This window comes from Molothrus aeneus, chromosome 13 (genome assembly GCF_037042795.1).
Source record: "Molothrus aeneus isolate 106 chromosome 13, BPBGC_Maene_1.0, whole genome shotgun sequence".
Classification (NCBI taxonomy): Eukaryota; Metazoa; Chordata; class Aves; order Passeriformes; family Icteridae; genus Molothrus; species Molothrus aeneus.
Genome location: NC_089658.1, coordinates 4,158,366 through 4,181,226, shown reverse-complemented (window position 1 = coordinate 4,181,226; position 22,861 = coordinate 4,158,366). Strand labels below are relative to the sequence as shown.

At 41.8% G+C, this 22,861-nt stretch overlaps 1 protein-coding gene across 2 annotated transcripts in view; it reads right to left on the bottom strand.

Moving 5' to 3' along the window:
- Positions 1-22,861, bottom strand: part of PEAK1 (pseudopodium enriched atypical kinase 1) — a 63,386-nt gene that overhangs the window by 9,460 nt on the left and 31,065 nt on the right. Inside the window, exons 4-6 of one of the 2 annotated variants that reach the window (XM_066558541.1) lie at positions 17,813-17,929; positions 15,831-16,027; positions 7,895-8,643 (exon numbers count right to left, since the gene is read on the bottom strand). In XM_066558541.1, coding sequence (XP_066414638.1) covers positions 7,895-8,643; positions 15,831-16,027; positions 17,813-17,929 — 1,063 coding nt within the window. The remainder of the gene's footprint in view (positions 1-7,894; positions 8,644-15,830; positions 16,028-17,812; positions 17,930-22,861) is intronic. The other variant, XM_066558540.1, reaches the window with a different exon arrangement.

The window sequence follows — 22,861 nt, the reverse complement described above, 5'->3', positions numbered from 1 at the left end:
TCTGAAAGAGTTTAAAGTCAAGTTTACTTGCTGATAAAAAATGTTGAGAACCACACTTGGCCTTAGCTACTGCACTCTATTTCTTAATCCACAGAGGATTTCTAGTGCCACCAGTCAGCTAAAATTGATATTCTGCTAGGAAAATATAATCCACAAAGTATGTGCTCTGAAAACAATATACACATCTCAGTTTGGTGAATATAAGGCTTTTTTAAAAGTTTATGGAAAAGATTTTTCCTTGCCAACAAGAAAAGAAAAGCAAAGGAACCAAGACATTTCCCTAGTTTCTAATTTTAGGCAGCCTCTTTTTCCTACTTCAGAGAATATTCTCAAATTTACTACTATTTCAGGTAAAGCTGGAGATAGGATCTGCACCTCTCAAAATCAGCTTTGGTTCCCTCATTTTAGTAAGCATGGCCAACCCCAGACCTGTGAGAGTACAGAAGCACACTTTCATCCATGCTTTATGGATGTGGTGGTGCTTTCTTCTCTTTTAGAAATGGCTGGCCAAGCACATCTAGAATGGCTGGCCAAAGGCACCCAGCTGTTGGTGCAGAGGATGTTTTCCCTGAGCCAGTGGCCTGCAATGCCAGTCTCCTCTGTCTGGTCATCCCTGAGATGACTTCTCCAGCCTACTAAACCCACCCCAAAGCAGTTCTCCTTCTCTATCTTCTTAATTTTTCTTTCCACTATTCAATCCTAAATCAACTTCACTTCAAATTAAAGTGACAGCCCTTCTCCTTGCTGATTGGCTACAAATTGATTCCTGATTCCCATCCTTGAATATGATACCTTTACAACTGGGGAAAATGCAACTTTTCCCATCTTTGTTTATTTTTGAAAATACCCAGCCCTTACTTCTCCTATCTTTGTTCCTAATCCTCTGATTTGTGTTGCTCTTTCTGGATTCTCCCCATGTATTAGATCTTTCTGAAGAGTGGTACCTATAATGAATTCAGTATTGCAGCTCCAGCATTCAGCAGAACAAAGCTTTGTGTCCAATGATCCTCTTTGCAGGATCCTTTTGTCAACTGTCCAAGAACACTTTGCAGGAAGAATAAGTTACATTACTAACTCCATGTGTGCTTCAAAACATTCAGAGCACTGTCCACTCTAAAGCAGGAAGCCACAGCAGGGCTAAACTTTCCCCAAAATCAGTTCTTAAATTTCATGAGGTCTTGCTTCAGACTCCTCTCTATATCAATAAAACAGAATTTAAGTTAACAACGAACCAGACATTAAATACTAAATAGAATAATGATTAAAACTGATACTAAAATGACTGCATTCATTAAAAGAGAATTTCCCTCCTTATTGTGCTGTTAAGGAATCTAACCAATATAGGAAAAAAATCTCTAATCCCACAAATGGCCAACATTGATGGCTTTTGGACACTTCCAGCCCTCTTGTTTAGTACAGAGAAGTAGATGGGTACATGAACCTGCATTCAGTATCTACAAAGACACGAGAGCTGGGATCTGATTTGAGATGTGTTTTCTGCTTCTTGCTTTTTGTTTACAAACACCATGAAGTGAGAAGTGGAAGAGGCAGCTGGGTTATTTCAGGCTGATTAAACTGCTGACTACACAAACACTAAAATCTGTACACTGGGCACTCCGCAATTGTCAGGAGGAAGGGAAAGCTGGGAAGGGAAAGCAGCACCCAAACTCAGAGTGTGATAACAAATCAGACACCTGTCTGAATTCATAAAGCAGTTTCTAGAAGACAGACCTGCAGTAATCTGATGTTCCTGTAAGTGTCTGGCTTCTCTTCAGGTAAGTCTTGGGGTTTTACATTGCAAGATTCTTTTACATTGCAGGTTCTACTCAGAAGTCTACTTTATATTATGATTTTGCAATAGAGCAGTAAATACTGGTGTTTAATACTATCAATGGGTAATTATTCTCACCCAAGCCTTTTGTACTGGAGTAACTCCACTATCACCTAAAACTACCATCTGAATGACAAAGATTTTAAACTTTCAAAATGGTTTGAGTTGGACTCAGTATTTACATTTGAAAAAAAATAGGGAAAAAATTGTGAAATTTATTGGCCCCCCTAGCAAGTATTTTCAACTGCTGGTGATGAATTGCTAAAGGAGTGCACACAGAGCTGCTTTTCTGCTTGTGATGGTTAATTCTGTGTCAAAGCTGGGAAAAAATATATAGCCTATTTTCCTTTGCATTTTTAAAGGCTTTTTTCTGTTCCAGTCATCTACTCAAAAAGATGGCAATCCTGTTGCCTTTTACATACAGAACATGCTGAATACCTGGTTTTTGGCACAGGAAGAAAAGGTGAAAATACTATGACTAAAACACTAACACAGAAAGTAGGATCAATGAGTCATTTACTATTTGCTTTAATGAAATACATCCAGCTGAGCTATGAAGATATGGTATGTGATAACAGCTGAAAGGAAGGTGTTGATAAGGGCTTGGCCAGCCTTATTTCATGAGCTGATAAAGAGCTGGTTGCTCAAAAGATGAAGCAATGTTGGTGAAAACCCCTTCCATATGATGCAAGAAAGCAATGAGAAAAAAGGAGAGTACAAGTAGGAAGGAATGCAAAGTATCCAACTTCCTTCTCACTGGAATGCACTGTCATCATGTATCTTTTCCTTAATGCATCCACATGAACTAAACATCTGTCACCTTTATAGGGACAAGGACAGGTTTCTTTATACCCTGCCATTTCAGTTTTCCTCAGTGCTCCCAGCCCAAGATGCAGGATTTGAACATTTCAGAGCTTCTACAAAATGTTCTGTGTTAGCTTTTCTTCTTCCTTTATGAGTGCTGTGGCTCACAGTGCCATCAGCTGACTCTCCCTTCCCCAGCAGGGAATCTCATTCCCACTCTGTCCCGTGCATTTCACACAGCAGCAGTGAACTCACAGCACCACCAGGATTGTGGGAAATGAATTTACAAGCACTGAAAATGAGAAACACAGAAGATCACAAAGACTGCACCATCTGTGCCACTTTGTTGGATTGCACAGAGGGACAACTGCAAATGAAATTCTGTGTAGAATGAAAGCTTGCTAATCCCAAATTGATAGCTTGTTCTTGGCACAACCTTGTTTTCCAAGGAGGCCAGTTTGATCTCTGATTGACCTCATTTTCTTCATCTGGCCTTGGAATAGAGCTTTGACTTTTTAATGATGTGCCAAAACACAGAATTCTGTTTTGCTGTGACTGAACTGGGAATGGGCTGGAAGTTGAATGCACATTGCTTTGTTTTGATCTGAAGCACAAAGTTCTGGGACAGCCTTTAACCTTCTGACAGGAAGCTCCACTAGGAAACTGCATTACCAAATAAAACCACCTTAGCACACTGGGACAAACTAAACATGACTAGGAAGTAATTGTCAGCTGCAGTATGAAACTACCAAGTTCAGCCCAGTGCTGCTTACTTCTGCATTCCTTGTTCTATACCTGGGACACAAACATTACCAGGAATCCAAGGGTTTTACTGCTAGGAGAGCTTCTGCTGCCCTGCAGCAATCAAAGCAATAAATTTGAACTGCTCCTTGTGAGCTGTCTGCACCTCTGCAGTTGCTGTTACCCACCTGACCAGCACTGCCACACGTGCCTGTGGCCAGAGCCAGCTGGGTTTTATGGCTGTTGTTCTGTCTGCACTCTGAATCATGGCTTCTGTGAGTCAGCCTGTGACACTGGACAGGTCTGCTTTGAGAGTTTCATTCTGAAAGTGGAACCAGTTTATGGCACTGACACAGTAGTCATAGTGTCTGTTACTCCTTCTGAGTAATCTAATTTATTTATTTATCTTTTAATAAAAGATGTCCCTACCACATCAGTGCCTTATTTGATTTGTGTCAGGACACTGAGAACAGAACTCACCCAATCTGTTGTGCCCAAAGAGCTGGTGCTCTGTGCTGCTTTTACTTTGGTGTAACCTTTTCACCACATATTTGGAATTACTGATAAGACTGTGGTTTCAGGGGAATGTTCATCCATATTGCCCCAGATGTACCAACAACTTAGAAGGTGGTACTGCACTTAGGTGAAAGAAAAACACCTCAGGGGCTGGAATTTTATGGAAACCTTTCATGAAAGGGAACTTATATTTTTCCATTTGAAAACCTACTTTTCTGATCACGACTTATGTACTGGTTTTATTTCTAATGTTTCAGTCAAAATAATTTCCACATGGCTTCCTGCAGCTATTTTTGCACTGGCTGTTTACTAGCAGATTAGGTGAGAGTTGAAGCAAAAAGCATAATAAAGTGCTGTGAAACAACACACCCCTATGAATGTTTCCTCTCATATCCACCCCAACAGAACAAGTTGTGCTCGTTCTCCACCAAATTTATCAGAGCATCTTTTACTGGTGAAACCACCAGAATGGAAAAGTGCACTGGTATATTCACCTCTACAAATCATTAATTGTTCTAAATTTAATTCAGCAGTAGTTAAATGGTCAAAGCTGAATTTTTAACAATGCTTTTGTAATTATATTTTTGGAAATAGAATATTAAAATGCAAATTTAGGTATCAAGAGTATAGCACTATTTGGGGGTGAATCTCTGATTTTCTACGAAGAGAATAATAATTTAAAAAAATCTCATTATGATGTTGTTTCTCAGATCTAATATTAAAATCATAAAACTTAAGAACTGTCTGAATTGTTAGCCAGTGTTGCTTGGGTAGTTCTGTAAAACTGAAAAGAGCTACATTAATTTACACCATCCAGAGATGTGGCTCCATATACACTTTCAAAGTGTATTTCTAAGACTTGATCCAATATAACAGGAAGACTGTTTTGGATTCAATTGGCACACCAGCAATTTTCATCTCACTGCTTTTTCCACCCTGTTTTGGGGACAAGGGATTTAAAGTGGCAGGAAGACATAGGTTATTTGTTGAAGGCAGATTATTGTAATTTGGCTCACACAAAATACACCCATGGCAGTAAGAACTAGCATATTTGTTAAAGCTAAATTCCCAAATCTCTGTATAATGAAACAGCAATCTGTGGTTATGAGCTTTTGGACAAATCTGATCCTGGACTGATGGCTTATAAGTCAAAGATCAGCTTGGGGCCAACACCTTCCTCTACCACAGTAAGTGCCAGGGGGGTATTTTCAAGAGGAACTTTTCCTCTCATCCTAACAGCACAACAGCTCCTGGTGACCTCTGCCTCAAGGATGTTTTGTGGATACTTCACTCACATCTATTACCAGGCAATAGGCCTTGTTAGTCAGAGAACTATTTTTAAGAAATCTGAATTATGAAAAAAAAATTTAGCACCTATTTGACCATGCTACCCTGCTTTCTTTTTTCTCTTTGGATTTCTAGAAGGGAAATGTATTTTGGAGGACAGGAGATAACAGACCAATGGCACAGGTCTTGCCTGTCAGGGAATATTGTACAGGCACATCTGTGATGTGCAAAGAGATATCACACTAGTGATAACTCAAACCTGCCAATAAAGAAAAATACCACTTTGGGCCCTAGAAGCAATCATTTTACATCATTGTATTAAAGTAAAACCCTCCAAGGCAGCCATGAGCAATGCCAATGCTGATTGTGAAGCACAGCTGACTGCAGGTAGGCTCATGGGCTGGCTCTCCTTGCCTGCTCTGTACCACTGCACATGGCAGCTCCAACACATCTACATTTCATTTCACATCTTTTCCAATAAGAAGTCCTTAATAATTAACACCATAGAAATGGTTAGACCCAGATATCTGCATTAAAAAGATACCTCTTCAGGTCTCAGAAAAACATATTAGCTTCACCAATCTTACCTTTCAGTTTTTTATATCTTGTAAACAGTCATGTAGGAGTGGTAACAACATTTGGTTCCTGTAAAGCACCACCCTTGTGAGAATGTGAAATCAAAGGAATAACAGCTCAGGCCTCACACATCTGGGTCAGGCAATAAATGTTTTATCTTAGTTTCAACAAGGAGGAGTCAGAAGTTCAGTGATTTACTCAAGGTCACACAGGAAGCCTGACAGTGCTATGAGTCTCAGCTGTCCTTCTCACTATCTTCCTACCAGATAAGCATTGAGAGATGCAGAGTTACAGCACTCAGAAAGAACTACCTATATAAAAGCCCATGAAATAACAATATCTAGTGAGATAGCCGCCAGCTAGGCACTCATACATTAGCAGTAAATCTAGTAAATCTTATTTCTTTAATGTGTTAGCTGAAGAATTTATAAGGCAAACACTGATGGCTAGGCAGAGCTTCTGAAAGGCTGGTAACGAGCACTGGTGAAAACCTAAGACCTTGTATGGGAACAGAAAGGTCTATTGCCCTAGAATTTACACTTAAAATTACATGGCTCTGAAAATGGAGAACTTTTCAATTTTTTAGGAAACCTTTCCTAACTAGGAGTGATGATTTAATTTCCTCTGCATGCAGGTGAATCAAAGGATTTTGTTATTGTGAGTTTCCAAAAAATCGCTGGCACACATTAAAAGAACACAGCTTTTCTTTCAAAATGTCATTAAGCAGTGACCATAGTAAAGACTAAGATGTGTTGATTTTTCTTTCAGTCATTTTAGAGCTGCAACAAAAACATGCAATTAAACAGCAGGTACCAATGGCACAGATGGGTGTGGACAGAAGAAGAGCCTGTATCTTGGGAACCTTCCTTCTTACCCTCTGCCAGCAGCAGCCCTATCACTATGGGATGTGCTGCAGAGAGTGGCTGCTGTCACAGTTTGCCACTAGTGCCTGGGGTCAGCATTGCTCCAGCCCCTCTGCCCTGACAGTGGGTCAGCATTGCTCCAGCCCCTCTACCCTGACATGGGTCAGCATTGCTCCAGCCCCTCTACCCTGACATGGGTTAGCATTGCTCCAGCCCCTCCTGCCCTGACATGGGTCAGCATTGCTCCAGCCCCTCTACCCTGACATGGGTCAGCATTGCTCCAGCCCCTCTGCCCTGACAGTGGGTCAGCACTGCTCCAGCCCCTCTACCCTGACATGGGTCAGCATTGCTCCAGCCCCTCTACCCTGACATGGGTCAGCATTGCTCCAGCCCCTCCTGCCCTGACATGGGTCAGCATTGCTCCAGTGTAGGAGCGTCGGGGGTAGCACAGTCGGGACAGACAGAGACGAGAGATCTCTGCAGCCAGGTCAGGAACTTGGGGTTTATTGCAAAGGGCCTGGGTGTAGGGCCCTGCTGGGAGCTGCCAGCCACAGCTCAGAGCCTGAGAGAAGAGAGGGGTAGAGAGGATGAGAGGGTAAGAGCACCAGAGAGGCAAGAGAGCAAAAGCGTATGAGAGTAAAAGGGGTAAGAGAGTAGAAGGGGTAAGAGGCAAGAGGGCGAAGTTCCCATTACAATACAATAAATCATCTTCTGTGTTCAATATTCTGATTCTCACTAACCAATCTAGTACAATATACAAACCCTATAGCATTTCCATACAACCTATAAGAATAACTACATTCCCATACTGTGTTACATTTTAAACTCTAAAAACTCCTCTTTGGACCCCTTCTGCCAAGCTGTAGGGTCTGCTCTGACCCTTGGGCCTGCCTGCAAGCAGAGGGTGTTGTTTCATCAAAAGGGGATCACCTTCAGCCGGCCACACCATTGTTTTCCCGTTGTTCAGTAACTAAGGGATCTCAAAGCTTGCTTTCATTTCAATCTCACTTATAGTTTCCATATTCTCAAAATCTTTTGCCAGGCAATCATATTTATAAGGCTTTCCTGTTTCATCTTCCCCAACACTCCAGCCCCTCTACCCTGACAGGGGGTTAGCATTTCTGCAGCCCCTCCTACCTTGACAATGGGTTAGCATTTCTGCATTTCCTACCTTGACAATGGGTTAGCATTTCTGCATTTCCTACCTTGACAATGGGTTAGCATTTCTGCAGCCCCTCCTACCCCGACAATGGGTGAGCATTTGTGCATTTCCTACCTTGACGGCGTAGTTGTTGAGGGGGTCCTTGGCGTAGGAGGCAGGGTAGTACACGGCATCGCCCGCCTCGCAGCAGGGCTTGTCGCTGGTGAGCCGGAAATCCGACCAGCTGTCCACGCCGAAGCGCAGCTGGTCCTTCTGCCCCGCCATGAACAGATCCTCGCACTTCAGCGCCAGCTTCTTCAGCGAGTCTGCGTGCAGGCTGCGGATCTTGCCCACCACCTCCTCCCTGTTCTCGATGCCCCGGTAGAGCGCCTGTCTCTGCGGCTTCTGCACGCCCTGGCCCTGCCTGGCCTGCGGGAGGCGCCGCCCGCTCAGGGACTCCATGCTGGTGGAGCAGCGCTCCTTGATGCTGCCGGTGGCCAGGCTGGAAACGCTGCTCGTGGCCGAGGTGGCCGCCCTCAGCTTCTCTGAGGGCCTGTCCAAGGAATCTCCTGACTCATTGTCCAGGACCTTGAGCTCCAGGCTGACCGAGGAGCAGGCGCTGCTCGCTTCCCAGTTGGTGTCAATGTCATAGGTGGGGTTGGCCATGATGCACAGGTTGTTCTCCAGAGCCTGCTTCTGGAGGTCTCGGGGAGTTGGCTCTGTGTTCGCTCTCAAAATTGTTTTCTTTGGCAGTGGAGGTGGTGTTGGCTGCAAGTTGTTCACTGTCTCCTGGTCTGCCAGCCCTCCAAAGGCGATGGCATCATCCAAAGCTCCCTTGGGTTGCCTGGGCTGTTTTGGAGGGATCATAGCTGCTCTGGACTGCCCTGTGGAATAAGATAATAGTGAGAGAAGATTAAAGTACTTCATATGTGCTGTTCCTGTGCTCCTGATTGCACTCTGAAAAGAAGTTTAGGGCAAAAAACTCCCAAAAACCTGACTAGGACCTGCCCCCCCCCCAACATTTCAAAAACCCCTAGATACATATATGAAAAGATGAACTAATTAGAAAGTAAATGACCAAATCAGCATCATATATACCTAATTACATCCAGCCAGTCTTGATTTGACCTTGGCATTTATATTGAAATCAGCTTCAGTGCTAGCAGAGTTGCCATTTTACATCCAGCAGACCAAGGACAAGAACTGCAAGCAAAACCAAGCCCCTCCATTTGACACTTTGGCCAAGTCCAGTTTCAGCAATTACACCCAGTGTCCTATAATTTCTTCTGCAGTCAACTGACTGTAATATTATTTCTTATTTTCTATTCAAATGTGCTAAAACTAAGGGTGGATAACAGTCCATGAAACAACTGGGAAATGCTATTACATGAAAATCCTATTTCAGAATGGAATCCAGAAACTGCCAGACACAAATAACAGCTTAGATACTCTGGAGGTCACATCAGGCAGTCACGATTGCCCCAGCAGATTCACACAGAGAAATCAAGGAAGTCAAGCTAACTTTCACTCAAGTTGACACGTGTGTGCCATCAAGAGCAGGATCATAATTTGACAGAAGTAGTTTCTACCCTGCAATTAAAATTGTGCCCTCCCCCTGACTGTAACTTCTCTAATGCATTTCCCTTCCTAACTTGCCACAGGTACCTTTGCTGGCAATGTTACATTCAGAGATAACCAGACCTGGCTTTACTCAAGAGATTCTAAATGGCAAGTTACAAACACACAGGCTGGGATTTTCTAGTTTCAGACATTTGTGTGGATCCAGGGAAGATAAACTTCCTGTCATGTGTTGTGGATGGCTTTTATCAAGGACATTTATGTTTCATAAGTGCCAGAGTCCTTGGAAATGCAGAATAATAAATGACAATAATATAATGGAGAATAAAAACTAATAAACACACAAATACAAAAGACCAGCTCATTGCTCTGGGACAATTAAATTGTTGTTACTCATATCAAGATGAGATCCTTCCAATCAACTGCTATTTTCAGAGAAATTATTTTATAAGCTTTCTACTTCTCCTGGGAGGTTCACTGACTGTCATGGTGAGGTAGGAAGCCAACTCTGACAGTTGAAAACAGCAGACCTGAAATGGATGTTCTGAATAACTGCAGCTGAGCATCTTTTCTAGTAAGGGAACAGACACTATAACTATTTGACTATTTATAATGTGCTGAATCATAAAATCATTTTGGCTGAAAAGTCCTTTAAGATCAGAGTCCAGCTGTTAACCTTACACTGCCAAGCCCACAAAATCTTGTAAAGAGAGGACTAAACTGGAAGACTAGGGGGATCTAAGATTCAGATCTGAATTACATCACTTCAACCCATAATTAATAATTAATGAATTTGCAGTTTGCAAAAAGAAATATTGGCTTCCTCTGCATGCTAAGAGAGGTTGTTACAGTTTTTATGAACACTACAGAACCCGAAATCCACATGGCCAGGATGTACCAAACCCTGCAGTGCTGGGATAGAATGCTGAAATACGTCTCCTAATTTCAGAAAATCAGAGAGGATCATACTTCTATATGTATCCACAAACAAAACAGCCTCACACCCTGCTTTCTTAACAATTGTTCTCTTGTCAGTCACTCCAAGGAGACAGCATCCCAAATGAAAGTTCTATCCCCATCTTTTGTTTAAGCTCCAGAAAGCCTCAGAAGAGCCTTATGGATTTAATGATAAGTCTGGCTATTCCGATGTTTAAAAAAACAAGTTTTGAGCAGGAAATTCTATCAGTTTTGTACATACCTGATATTCAGGGAAGACTGCAAATCATTGTAAAGGTTGCTGAAAGAAATGTAACTCTTGGAGGGCTGGGGGGACCCTCCTGCTCCTTTGTATTGCAGTGAGTGTTTGCTGTGCACAGCATCGAATGCTGCTGCCAGCTGGGCACTACAGGAGCTCTGTCCTGAAGTTCCTTTTGCAGAGGTGAAGTGTGGTATGAGTCCAAGTCAGAAGTAGAATTGATGTCTGTGTGCCAGACACACATCCAGATGCCTTTTGCTTAATCCTGAGACAAGTTTATTTCTACTTGATACCCAATTCTCTTACTCATGCAAACATGTGTCCCCTTCTGCAGCTGCTCAGTCTTACAAAACCTGTGACCTATGTACTTCTCCCCAGCAACACTCTGTGCTAAAGATCATTTGCCTGTTTTCTCCTCCTCAGCCTGCTCCCCACTCTGCTGGGACAGCCTGGCTGCTGGGTTTTACAGACACTGCTCAGGAGGCACTTTGCTAAGGGGCCTTGCTTTGGGACTTGCTAACCCAAGGATGCACAGCTGCTAGAGGGAAACAGGGCCAGATGCACATCCTGAGCAGCAGCAGCTCTCTCCAGGAAAGGTAAGATTTATAAGAGTGCTACTGCTCCATTCTCTTGTTTTCTGTCTGCTTTAATGACTCTGTCCTCCAAAAGTCACTCACACAGAGGTGAGAGTTGGGATTGCAACCAGGGCTGCTTTTGCACAGCTACTGGCACTGTGACATCCAAACAGAATTGGAGAAGGTTTTCATAACCAGAAGTTGTTTTTTCAGATGTCTGGAGGGGGTGGCAGGTTCCAGAGAACTGAATGTACAAGTCATTCTGTAGTTACTGTTTCAAGTAGTCTCAGCTGAGAAAAAATGAGTTTGTATAACATGCTATGTTACAGTGTGGTTTCTTCCCACAAGAACAAGTTTTCCATATTGAAATCTAACCATCTGTATTATCCAGTTGAAAAGTTTCCTGTCTGCACTATTTCTATGCTGAGTTCCAGCACTGTACATTTCTTTCATAGCTCTTGGGCCAGTCTCCAGCTCAGCTTTCCCCAAGCATGGCAGGAACTACAGGGCCAATTTTTATAAAATCATTGCCCAGCAAGAAAAAGATCCTCTTAAATGTTGTCCCTGTCAAAGGCACAAGAATGTCCTTTTGCACAGAAATATCAGCAGAGCATTAATTTCTTTTTCTTGTCTATCCTTTCCTTCTCCCCTTGCATGTTTAAACTCATCATTGCCTTACCTACTGCACAGACTCTCCAACACTGCAAGTTCAGCCTGAGCCACACTCTTGGGAGGCAAAATGAAAAGGAAGAATAGGGACAATATTAGGCTACCACTTTGAGAGATCTTTGAAGTGGATTCCAGACTGCTCAATGAAAGAAAAAAAATTAACTCTTTACAGACAGCAGATTTCTAGAGAGCTTTAAATAATTCTACAGTTCAATAAGATCTTCCATTAGAGAATCTCACTACACTATTTAAATATTAATGCTTAAGTCTCCAGACACCATGCAGAGTTCTGAAACTCTGAAAGACATCTGAGAAAGGCATTTAAGTTTAATTTTTCTGGGTAACTAATTTATCATCAGACTTTGCATTGCAGCCTATTTATGCTAGCTGCTGAAACTATCAAATCTGACATCACTCCTTAATAAACACTTATGCTGGCTGATAAAAATAACCAAACCATGAAACAAACCCACAAATGCATCAAGTACCTTCCAACCACAGCAAAAGCTACCAGCATGCTTCACAGCCCCAGCTCCAATAAATGCTGTGCATGTACACCACCATGCTATGAAACTGCCCTGTACAGATTTGCACTAAATCCTCCACTCTTTACACATGCAGTGTTCATTGAATAGTGAAAATCTTACCAGAATGATTAGAGATGTTAGAGAAAGGGAAGGTAACATTTGTTAAGTAACACGGTGGTGCATGTGCAGTGTCTCAGCAGTAACCTGAGACTGGCACAGGTCTCCTGGGAGATGCAGTAAGAGAAGTCTCACTTTGTTTGCTTGGTGACTTGTCAGGTCTTGCTGCCCACCCTCCATTGCACCACCTTAGACATTACCTGTGCTAATTATGTACTACACAAAATGCACCAGACTGATGCTATAATCACTGTCTGTCACTGAACTGTCTGTTTTCATCAACAATGATCTCATTACTTTATTTACAGCCTGGCTAAAGCACTGTTTTCTGCCCTGGTCCAACTGACTGACTGAGGCAATGCCCCATGGCAGACACTGTGATTGGGATTTTTTTCCAGTGTCAGCAGTCACAAAGCCTAGAAACTCAGCCTCCTTTTTTCCCCATTTCTTTAGGTGTAAAGAAAAAACCAGCTGATAATGAAATAAGCTATTTTTTTTCAGTGGCAGAAATAACCTATTCTTTTTTTCAATGGTAGAAAAACTATCCTGAGTATACTGAGAATACCTTAATCTACTTACAGCCATGCAAATTCAATCAAGTCAATTTCCCCAACAAATTCAGACAAAGACAGAACAATTTAAAGATTTGTAAAGGAAAGGCTTTGTCTTCCTTATCATCAGTTACAGGGCTTACCTGAATTAACTTCTGTAACAATAAAAGAACCCCTTGCAAAAGAAACATCCAGGCCCTCCCTTACACATCTGAACATTTGTTTCTTCATCTTGATTCAAGTGGCAGCCTCTGGATTTTGTTAAATTGTTGATACCACAGGTCCCCCTATTGCAGTTCTGCTCACCACATGAGCAGCCCCACCATGATCAAGCCAGACTCTTACTTTGATAAGCTGAATGGATTCAGATTCTGAATTAGTCCCTATGAAGTGCTTGCCACAATACCAGCCATTTGCAAAGCTTTTCTTTAGAGCCTGTGCAATTTTTAAAACATTCTTCTTAAACTGTGGGCACCAGAGCCTGACTGTGACCATGGCAGTCAAGAACCTCTCTCCCCCTACTCAAGTTTCCTCTGATTCCCACAAGCCAGGAACACACCTTATCCTATCATCATAAAAGCCCAACTCTTTTATGTTGTACCTGACTCCTGGAGGACAATCCTCTGCTTTGTAACGTTTGTCTCTTGGGAGGCCAAACCAAATATGTTTGAGGGCAGTACCTGACATAAACTATTACCTGACTGCAGGTGAAAATTCACCAAGGCTTGCAATTATTTCTGTTCATGACACTTCATGAGTGCTAAGGCATCATGACATGTCAGAATTGAAGATTAGCTATTTATCAGAGTAGAGCCATATTATCTGCTTTTTAATAAAAACCACAGAATATGTATCAGATCAGTTTAAAAGGTGAACCTTGTGCATAATGCTGCAAATTGGGATGTGCACGTGATGCATTTTACAAACTCCAAACTGTAGCAGGCAGCTCTAACTGCAGCTGAGGCAAGAGTCAAATGTGATGTAACTTCTCATTTTATCCTTTCTTCCAGTTTCACATACCAGTATTTGTTAATTTTATAAAAGATAAGGTTTTGCTGCCCAGGTGATGCAAGATGTGAAAACAAGTAGGGATTATTCTCTGTCCCTACCTAGAAGTCTCTCTGTTGCCATCTGAACTTGAAAGTGAGGTTGCCTGAATAAAGCAGGAAGCCTTTGAAGGGCAGCCAGGGAGCTCAGTGCCATTTAGGGAAGCATTTCTCCTAGCAGCAGGCAGCTCTCCCAGCCAGAGCCAGGCAAGCCCCAGAGATAACTTAACCCTTTCACACCAAAGGGAACTTTGGAGACAGCACAGCTCCAAGTGAACCCACAGTGAGGAGAAGGTTTTGAATAAATTGCTAAGGGGCTGAATTTTTTATGGTTTTAAAAAGAAACATTCAAACTTAGGAATAGCACTAATACAGGCCAGGATTGATGGAAGGGATCTCTTGGGACAGGCAGGCAGGGTCAGCTGGAGCAGGCTGTCCAGATCCTCTCCAGTTGGGCTGGAACTTGTGAATATCTCCACAGACAGAGATTCCAAAACTCCTCTGAGCAAGCTGTTCCAGTGTTGATGGTATTTTGCTGCACAGGATAAACATGGTACAGGCAGTTCTGATGCAGCCAGACCTCAACTGCCAGGATTCTGTCTGCAACGTCCCTGTCTTCTAAATACAGCAAATACAGATACAGATACATACCTCACTAAATTGAAAATAATTCATTAGATCTATGAGTAATTCAGCATAAAGATACAGATTTTAGTTCTCCTCCTTAGAGGAGAATTTCTTGGTAGATGTTAGCATCACACTTGGACAGGATATTTTTCCTCCTTATGCTTTATAAACAATACCTAATTAATGTTTAAATAGCAGAATGCACTAATAAGCTTACCACTAATTCACATTTAAGCAAAAAAATGCAACACTTTCACTGAATGTCTAAGGAATGTGTGCACCTGAGGGTTTAAAGTTCAGTCCTTGATCCCTGAAACCTGTGTGGACATGCCAAACTCTCTGTACTCATGAGCCATCTCAACACAATCACTTTACTCTTGGCCAAATGGTTAATGAGTTGCTGTGTACAGGATTGGGATGTTCAAAAAACTTGTATTGGGATATCCTGGAATGTAAATAAATTAGATATTTTGTTGTTCTAGAAAACCTGGCTCTAGGTATCCCTGAATTCACAGTACTGCAAATCAAAATGCTTTAGAAAATCAGGCTGATGATATTGATACTGTGCACTGGGAGATGCTGCTTTATCTTGCTCCCTTATCTTCCAGAGAAGCCCTGCATCCATGGATCTCTTAAGGAGTCAGGAATTCAGTAATCTTTGAGTAGTACCTTTAGGACAGTTGTATCTCATTGGGAAGGACCAAAACTGAACTCTCTGACCAGGATAAGAACAGTTTCAGCCAACAAGAAATGGGTACAAATATTTTAGCAGTTATTGATGCTCTAAAATAAAAAGCCCTATCTTTTGATGAAGTTTAGAAAAATACTGAATTTTATTTATTCCTTCTAAAGAAACTAGGTAACTTGCTCTGTATTTTAAACCTCTTTGACAAAAATTCCTCCAAAGAGATAAATCAATGTTGATTTTAAAAATCATCTGAGATATTCATCACTAAGGGCAATTAAAAGACTGTTTTAAATTACGGGAAAACAAACCTTTGAGTTTGTTGAATCTTCACTTTCTTGGCTATGACCTCTGAATGAGACTATATATCTTTGTTTTCTGTAAATCAATATTAAGCAGTTAAAAGCCACCCTTATGAAGATGTATGGAGCTGTTTAGACGAAAAGGCTCTACACACACTGAAAAGGTCTCCAAAATCAGATCCAGTTCCTGTCCACTCACCTAAGTTGCTGTAGGTAGCACTGCAGGTACTCAGATCAGGAGAATTTGGAGCTTCTTCCTTCTCCTCCTGGCCCAGGGCCCCGCGGGAGGCTGAGGCCGGGATGACGGAGGCGCTGCCCCCATTGTCCTGCTTCACAAACACCGCCCTGGGGACACGCGGGGACAGCTCCTCCAGGGCCGGCTCCTCGGGCACCTGACTGAAACAGACACAACAAGGTCACCTGCACAGCCAGCCTGGGCACACCTGCGGGGATGAGCTCAGCTGGGAAAGAAGGAAGTTCTTGCACCCTCCTTTTCTAAGAACAGTCATCTACAGTTTTTATTTTCCTTAGTGAGAAGGAACAACTCGTGATTGAAATAGTAACATGGTAGTTACTATTATCATGATTATAATAATATATAGCATATAAGAGTTCATGCCTTTGATATAAAAGCTACAATAAAATGTTTTACAGCTTGACTACATCAACATCCACGCTCATAAATATGCAGGCATGATTCTGGGTAAAGTGAGTGGCACTCAGGACAGCAGCAGAGTTTAGGGTGCTTTTTGCCAGTGCAAGCAATTGTGCCTCAAACAAATATAATAGGGTATAGGAAGTAGGATTAAGTCCCAATAAAGGCATAAAACTTCAATGATACATTTTCATATCCTGGTAGGATTTTGGGAACCGACACTCTGGGAAGCAGACCTCATTTAGGCCAATAATCTCTTTCCCATATAAAATTCTCCACCATTAAAATCTATCTGCATTAGGCCAACTGCAGAAGGCACTGAAGACATTCCTCCGTGCCTGCTCTTAGCTATGAAGTTTTAATCACACTGTGATGACTTACAGCACAGAACTCTGAAAATTGTGCATTTACTTGGTTTCCATGGATATATTTATTGCAGTATAATTTAAAAATGATGCATTATATGCATGAAAAAAAGCCGAGACTTAATAAAACCCCACAATCATACTGAAAATATAACAGCAATTATCAATAATATGGCACAAAAACATGTCAGAGCAAAAAAATTTCCATGCCTTTATGTTCTCTCACTTGCAGGAACAAATACTCATTAGAGGCCAAATCTCAAGAGCATATGTGCTGTTTGCTAGCTCTCATTACTACAGCCTGATCAAATACAACAGAAAGAATTTGAACTACTTGTGACTTCCATTAGGGACAGGAGTAACACACTTCCATCAAAAAACAATCAGCACATCATGTATCTGTAGAGATACTTATTTTTTGTGATAAGGATTTTGAACTTTCACAAAGAGTTAACATAATAAATTAAAGGTATTTGTCTATACCAAAGCCAACCCCCTGAAAATCCTGGGACACAATCTTGTAGCAATCCCCAGTAAAAGGTTCCAACATGCCAATGCTCTACATGACAAGACCCAGGACAGTGCAGTGAGCACATGCTGTTTCTGCTCAGACTCATGAATTTTAACTGCAGGCTGACACAAACCAAACTCATTAGAACTTGTTAGTAAAAGAGAAAAAATGGCATCAGTTCAAAAAGATGTAATCTTTAATCAGCGTACCAGTTTTTGTTCCATTTTAGTACCATGCATAGGAATGGTGTGAAGAACATTCCATGTGCCATAAATATATCCACATTAAAGAGTTAACCTCAGTAATTTCAGAGTAAAGCAGACATAAAATTAAAGCAGTAACAAGGCTCTCAGGATAATTGAACTGAAGGCTTGTAGTTGCTGTAAATAATATACATACCTGCATTCCTCAACAGGAATGTTTTCTTTAAGAAGAAATAGGTTCTAATAGCTTCACAGTTCTGTCATTGCCACAAACCAGGAATTATCACATCTCAAAGTAACTTTTTAGTATCACTTGGTGAGGTAAGAACATACTCATTCTCCAAACCAGACACATGCATGCACATACACTAAACCTAAGCTCAGAAGCATTTTGCCAAAGTAAACCAACAGCTAGAAAGGAAGAAAGAAAAAAAAATACCAACTCACCCACTGTACTCACTCACACAATTCCCCATTAAAGGAAATTCTTTCAGGGCCTTCTTGAGTCTTTTAATCATGTCTTGAAACTCTGGCGAGCCATTGATTCCACAGTGTTCTGGTGTGCTACAAGTTGTGCAAGCTGTGAGCAAGAGGGCTGAACTCTGCACAGAGTGATACACCTACTGCACCTTAGTGTTTACCTTCGGGGGCTGGGCCCTGCCAGCAGCCAGCACAGCAGCCCTGCCTCCTTAACTCCTGCCCTGCCTCCCTGCAGGGCCAGGGCACGGCTGCATCACTGCTCTGGAATGGGCTATGGCCTCACTCATCCCACTGCTCCGGGAAAAGCACAGCTCAGCTCTCATCGGGAGCTTCAGGAAGTGACACTAACCTATTGTTAAGAGTTAGAGAGTATCTCAAATCTGTACTCAGGGCCTCAAAAGAATACATTTTAAACCATAGCAATTAGAGGTCAGGTCATGAAATCCATGGGGAAATGCTTCCCAGTATCTTAACGCTGAGAACAGAGAGATCAAGCTTGTGTACACAGTGCAAATGTCAGCCCTTCAGTGGTGCTGGCAGGACACAGGAGGAATAAAAAGGGAACCATCCTCACTCAGGGAGCTCCAAGAACCACATCCCCAGCTGCTTCATGAACTAAACAGTTAAAATGGCTGGTTTTTCGAGGAAAGAGGAGCAGCTGACAAACAGGCAGTTCTCTCAGATTAGAACCATTAAAACCTGATTTTGTGTAACTTTCTATCTGCTTACTGGTAACAAGTCATACTTACAGCTATCTCCTTATTTGGGATATTTATAGATATTTTGCCAGGATGGATTCTTTGATGCCTTGCATAAGAGCACATATTTAGCATCTAGCACAGTGGGCGCAGCCTCCTCTGTCCAAGTTTTTTTCTCTTCCCTTTTTTATTTCAAAAACAAACTTCATAGAAATTAATTATCTTAGAGAACTCTGCTCCTCGGGCACAAGTGGCTGAAGCTAAACAACTACTCAGTTAGTGGAGGAAGCAGCCCTCTGCATGCAGAGAATGTGTCTGTTTTCCTAAGTAGCTGAGATTATGTGAAGCAAAAAAACTTGCCATAAAAATGACTGTCCATCAGACAACACCCCACTGAATTCATATACTTGTCATTCACGTGTGCACAGGCTCAAAACTGTCTTAAAAGTGTTATTTTTCTGCAGGGACAAATGCCTCTCTTTCCTTCAGGCTCTCCTCCTGCATGGTTTTTGGATGATAGCCAGAAGATGATGTGGTCTAACTCGCCTCAGTCTTTTAGGAACAGCAGGATGCAGAAAGCTGCCTGTGTAGGGTGCTAATTTTGGTGAGGACACTGGAATCACAGCTCTTCTGTGACCTGTGTTCTCCTCTATTCAGAGCACGCCTGCTCAATTAGGGAGATTAATAAACAGCAATGAGTACGAGGGAGATAAAGTGGAAGGCTCATAAGAAGTGATTGTGAGAGTGTATCCTGAAATAGGGTCAGATCCAGAGGTAAAGGTGAGGGAACACAGTTCTGTGCAAGACAGCACATAAATCCCAGTGGCAGGAATAAGTGACAGAGACAGAGAAAAGCAGATGTGGCCTTGGGGCCAGCACAGACTCTGATCTCCTCCCCGAGTGGACATCAACACAGCAGCCATCAATGGCAGCTGCACAGCTGGAGATGACAAGGAAGAGGACTTTGCTTTGCACACACACAAACCCAACTGTGTAATTTGTAGCTGTATTAGTTTCAAAGAGAACGCTTTGAGATGCCCTCAGGCCCTGCACGTTTAAGCTAATAAAGCAAACATAAAGCCTAAACTGACTGAATAATGCTTGAGGAAAAATGCAGAGGTGAATGGCTGGAGGGAGGTCAGAGGCCACCTTGCCCAGGAACTTCTCCTCAGAACACTGCCCACTCCACTCCTGCAGAGCCCTGGGCAGAGACAGGCAGAGCCCAGGTCTCAGTCACAGGGCACTGTGCATACAGAAAACATTCCAACATTCCAGTGGCTCCTGCAGCTCAGTCCCACCTCACCACCATCAACTGTCACTGAAGAGGAAAGTAAAACAAACTTCTCAAATGACAACCTGAAACTACTAAGCCATGAAGTTCATTCCTAATTCTGATTATTGAGAAGCTGGCTTAGTCCTGAAGCTTGAGAATTTTTTTTTTTTTAGATCTCGTATAATGCGATGTTTGCACGGATAAAGGGAGTACACTTGATAATCCAGTAAAGACATTCTGTTAAGCTCTTTAGTGTCACTGAAACTTAATGGTAATGACTTTCACAGATTAACTGTGCATTATAAAGAAGATATTTTTCTTTATCCATTTTAGGTTCTCAGTCTTTCCATTTTACAGACTGTATTAGAGGAGTTAAGAACAATAATACATGATTTACCATTTCCTAATCTAAATTTATAAAATAATCAATGGTAAAGGCCCTTCTACTTGGATCTTTAACAGTTCTTGGTGTTTACAAGTTCTCACATAAAACCAAACTTATGACGTTACCAAACTTATTGCTTAATGCACATGCAGAATTTCCAATTCTGTTAGAATTGGAAAATGTTCTAAAGGAAAACCTCATAAGTTTTTAATAGATGAAATGGTAGAAGAAAGCTAGTTAATACTTTTAAAAGCACTGCTAAGCACTGCTGAGTAAGGTAGATAAAGCTTGCTGACACCAAGATAAGAAAAGCCCTAACATGGATTTGACAAGAAGGAAGAGATGATCCACCTTAAATTTTCAGGGAGAATTTCTCCCATTTCAGTAGACTTGCTCAAGCAAGGAATTTCTTTTCATCTAGAACATCCTTGAAAATGCTCATCAATTTACTTGGGCTGTACCTAAACAGTTCTGGGTTCATGTGAGACCCTCACCCTAAGAGTTATACCAGAAGCCCTCCAAACAGGGAAGGACTTTGTTTTAAACAGAGCCCTACTGTGATTTCACAAATTTTCTTATCTTCCCAAGCAGTTTCTGAAGCAGCTGTGGAATCTGCAGGACTGGATCAGACACAATTTGAAAGTGGAATGTGGCAGTGGTGGTTATTCCTGCCTGTCTCTGGATGAAATCCTGATCTTAATGTATGGCTACATTGTTGTAGAACAGTGATTCCCATTGTTTCCAGTGAGTGATCTGTCACAACACTCATATTCCTCTATACAGAGCTCAGATCTATCAGTTATGAGATCAAATCCCTTTGCAATAACTAACACAATCTTAGATTGGTGATCACAAATTTAGCTATGAAGAAATGCTTCCTTATCTGAACCAGAACAAAATCAATATACAGACCTCACTACCTGAAGGAAGTATTTCAGGAAAAACAGAGTTTTATCTTCACTTCATCCAAGGCTGGCCCAAAGATCCCATAAAGGAAAGTTATGGCTGACTTGCAGCTGTGAAAGGAAACTCCTGAGTTTAGCCTGTAACTGAAATGGAGATGGCTGTGCCCAGCTCAGATTAGTTCAGCTCTGATGTGCTTTATGAAGACAGCCAAGGCAGCAGCAGCACTGGGCTGCACTTTGCTTTGAGGAAATGTCTCAATCTAACAAGTTGCTGCTGGGTATGAGCAGTGATGTCTCAATGAGGAGAGAAACCTTTACCTTGTGAAACTCCAATAGGAACACTCTGATCCATAAGATAACAAAGCCTTTGAAGGGTCTTTCTATTCAGCCTGTGATGAGTGGATTGCAGCTGTGCTGTCCCACCTTCATCAATTACAGTGACTCAGGCCAGAAATACCATGGTATCTTTTGGTCAGTTTTAGGTTTTGCACCTGAGAACAACTGCTGGCTCATGAACTAAAGGTGTTCTCACATTTTAACTAATGATAAAAATGACATGACTGCTGATTTTTAGCAAAAATTATCTATCTACAAATTCCAGTAAATTTAATATATCATTATTTGCCAGCTCCTTTTGAACTAGCATATTTGCATCCTGCCATCAAACAGAAACAACCACACTGACAAATCAAAACCAAGTTCCTCTGTATGAGAGATCATTTTCAGGTTTCTGAAAAACTGATAGAGTTTTGCAAGTGCTGTTCAAAGGGAAAACTGACCTTTCTAGTGATAACTTGAAATACCTTCAGCTGTTTTGTAGTTGTGTTATCAATCTTTAGCAGCTCTGTAATCCATTGCAAAGTAAGGAAATACTGGATCTTCATTAAATTTGCTTTTGAGACCCCCCCAGTAATCTGACATTTTTAAAGCTTATCTTATTTTCCAGGGCATCAGTTTGTTTTTTCAGAGAGCTTGCTGTTCTTGGCGTTCTGAGTTAGGGAAGTGTCCTGTTCACTGATGGCTATCTTCAGGTCATCCATTCTCCTCTAAGCCTCTGCAGGCTTAACTGAACATTCTAAACATCTTTTTCATGCACATATTTTAGCCTGAATTACAGCTAACCTTGTACTAATACCTGGAGGGTTAACACAAAACAAGCAAAGCTTCTCATGGGTTATGCCTCCTGTTTGAGCAAAAATGGCATTTAGAATTCCTGATTCTCACCCACCAGGATATTGAAAACGAAAGCCAAACCCCTTAAACAACAATAAAACCCTTCATTATGTGGCATTATAAGGCTTTACTTGGTCTCATTAACAACATTAAAAAGTATTAAAAAACCCTAAATAACTCAAGGCATCAAGAATATAAGAACTGAAGCATAAAGCTACCCAATGCCCAGTGCTCCCACAACTCAGCACCTCAGTGTACTTTCTTTGAAATTTGTAGAAACCACGGAACAATGTTGTCAGAAAGAAGAAAATCCAATTCTAACATTTGGGAAATTCCAGTTTTCACTGGGGAAAATTCTGAGATATGATTTTGACCAACATCCTTGTGACTTGAAGAAAACTGAAGAGTAAACATGCTTTTTGGAATGAGTGAATGAGAGATCAGTGACCCACCACCTCCAAAAGGAAGGGCAGAAGGAGAACAGGACACATCCCAACAGCACCATCTCCAGGGCAGTGCAAGGATCCCTGGCAGGCTGCTCCTCTCACCACCCACAGAGGCAGCTGCTGTGCCTGAGCAGTG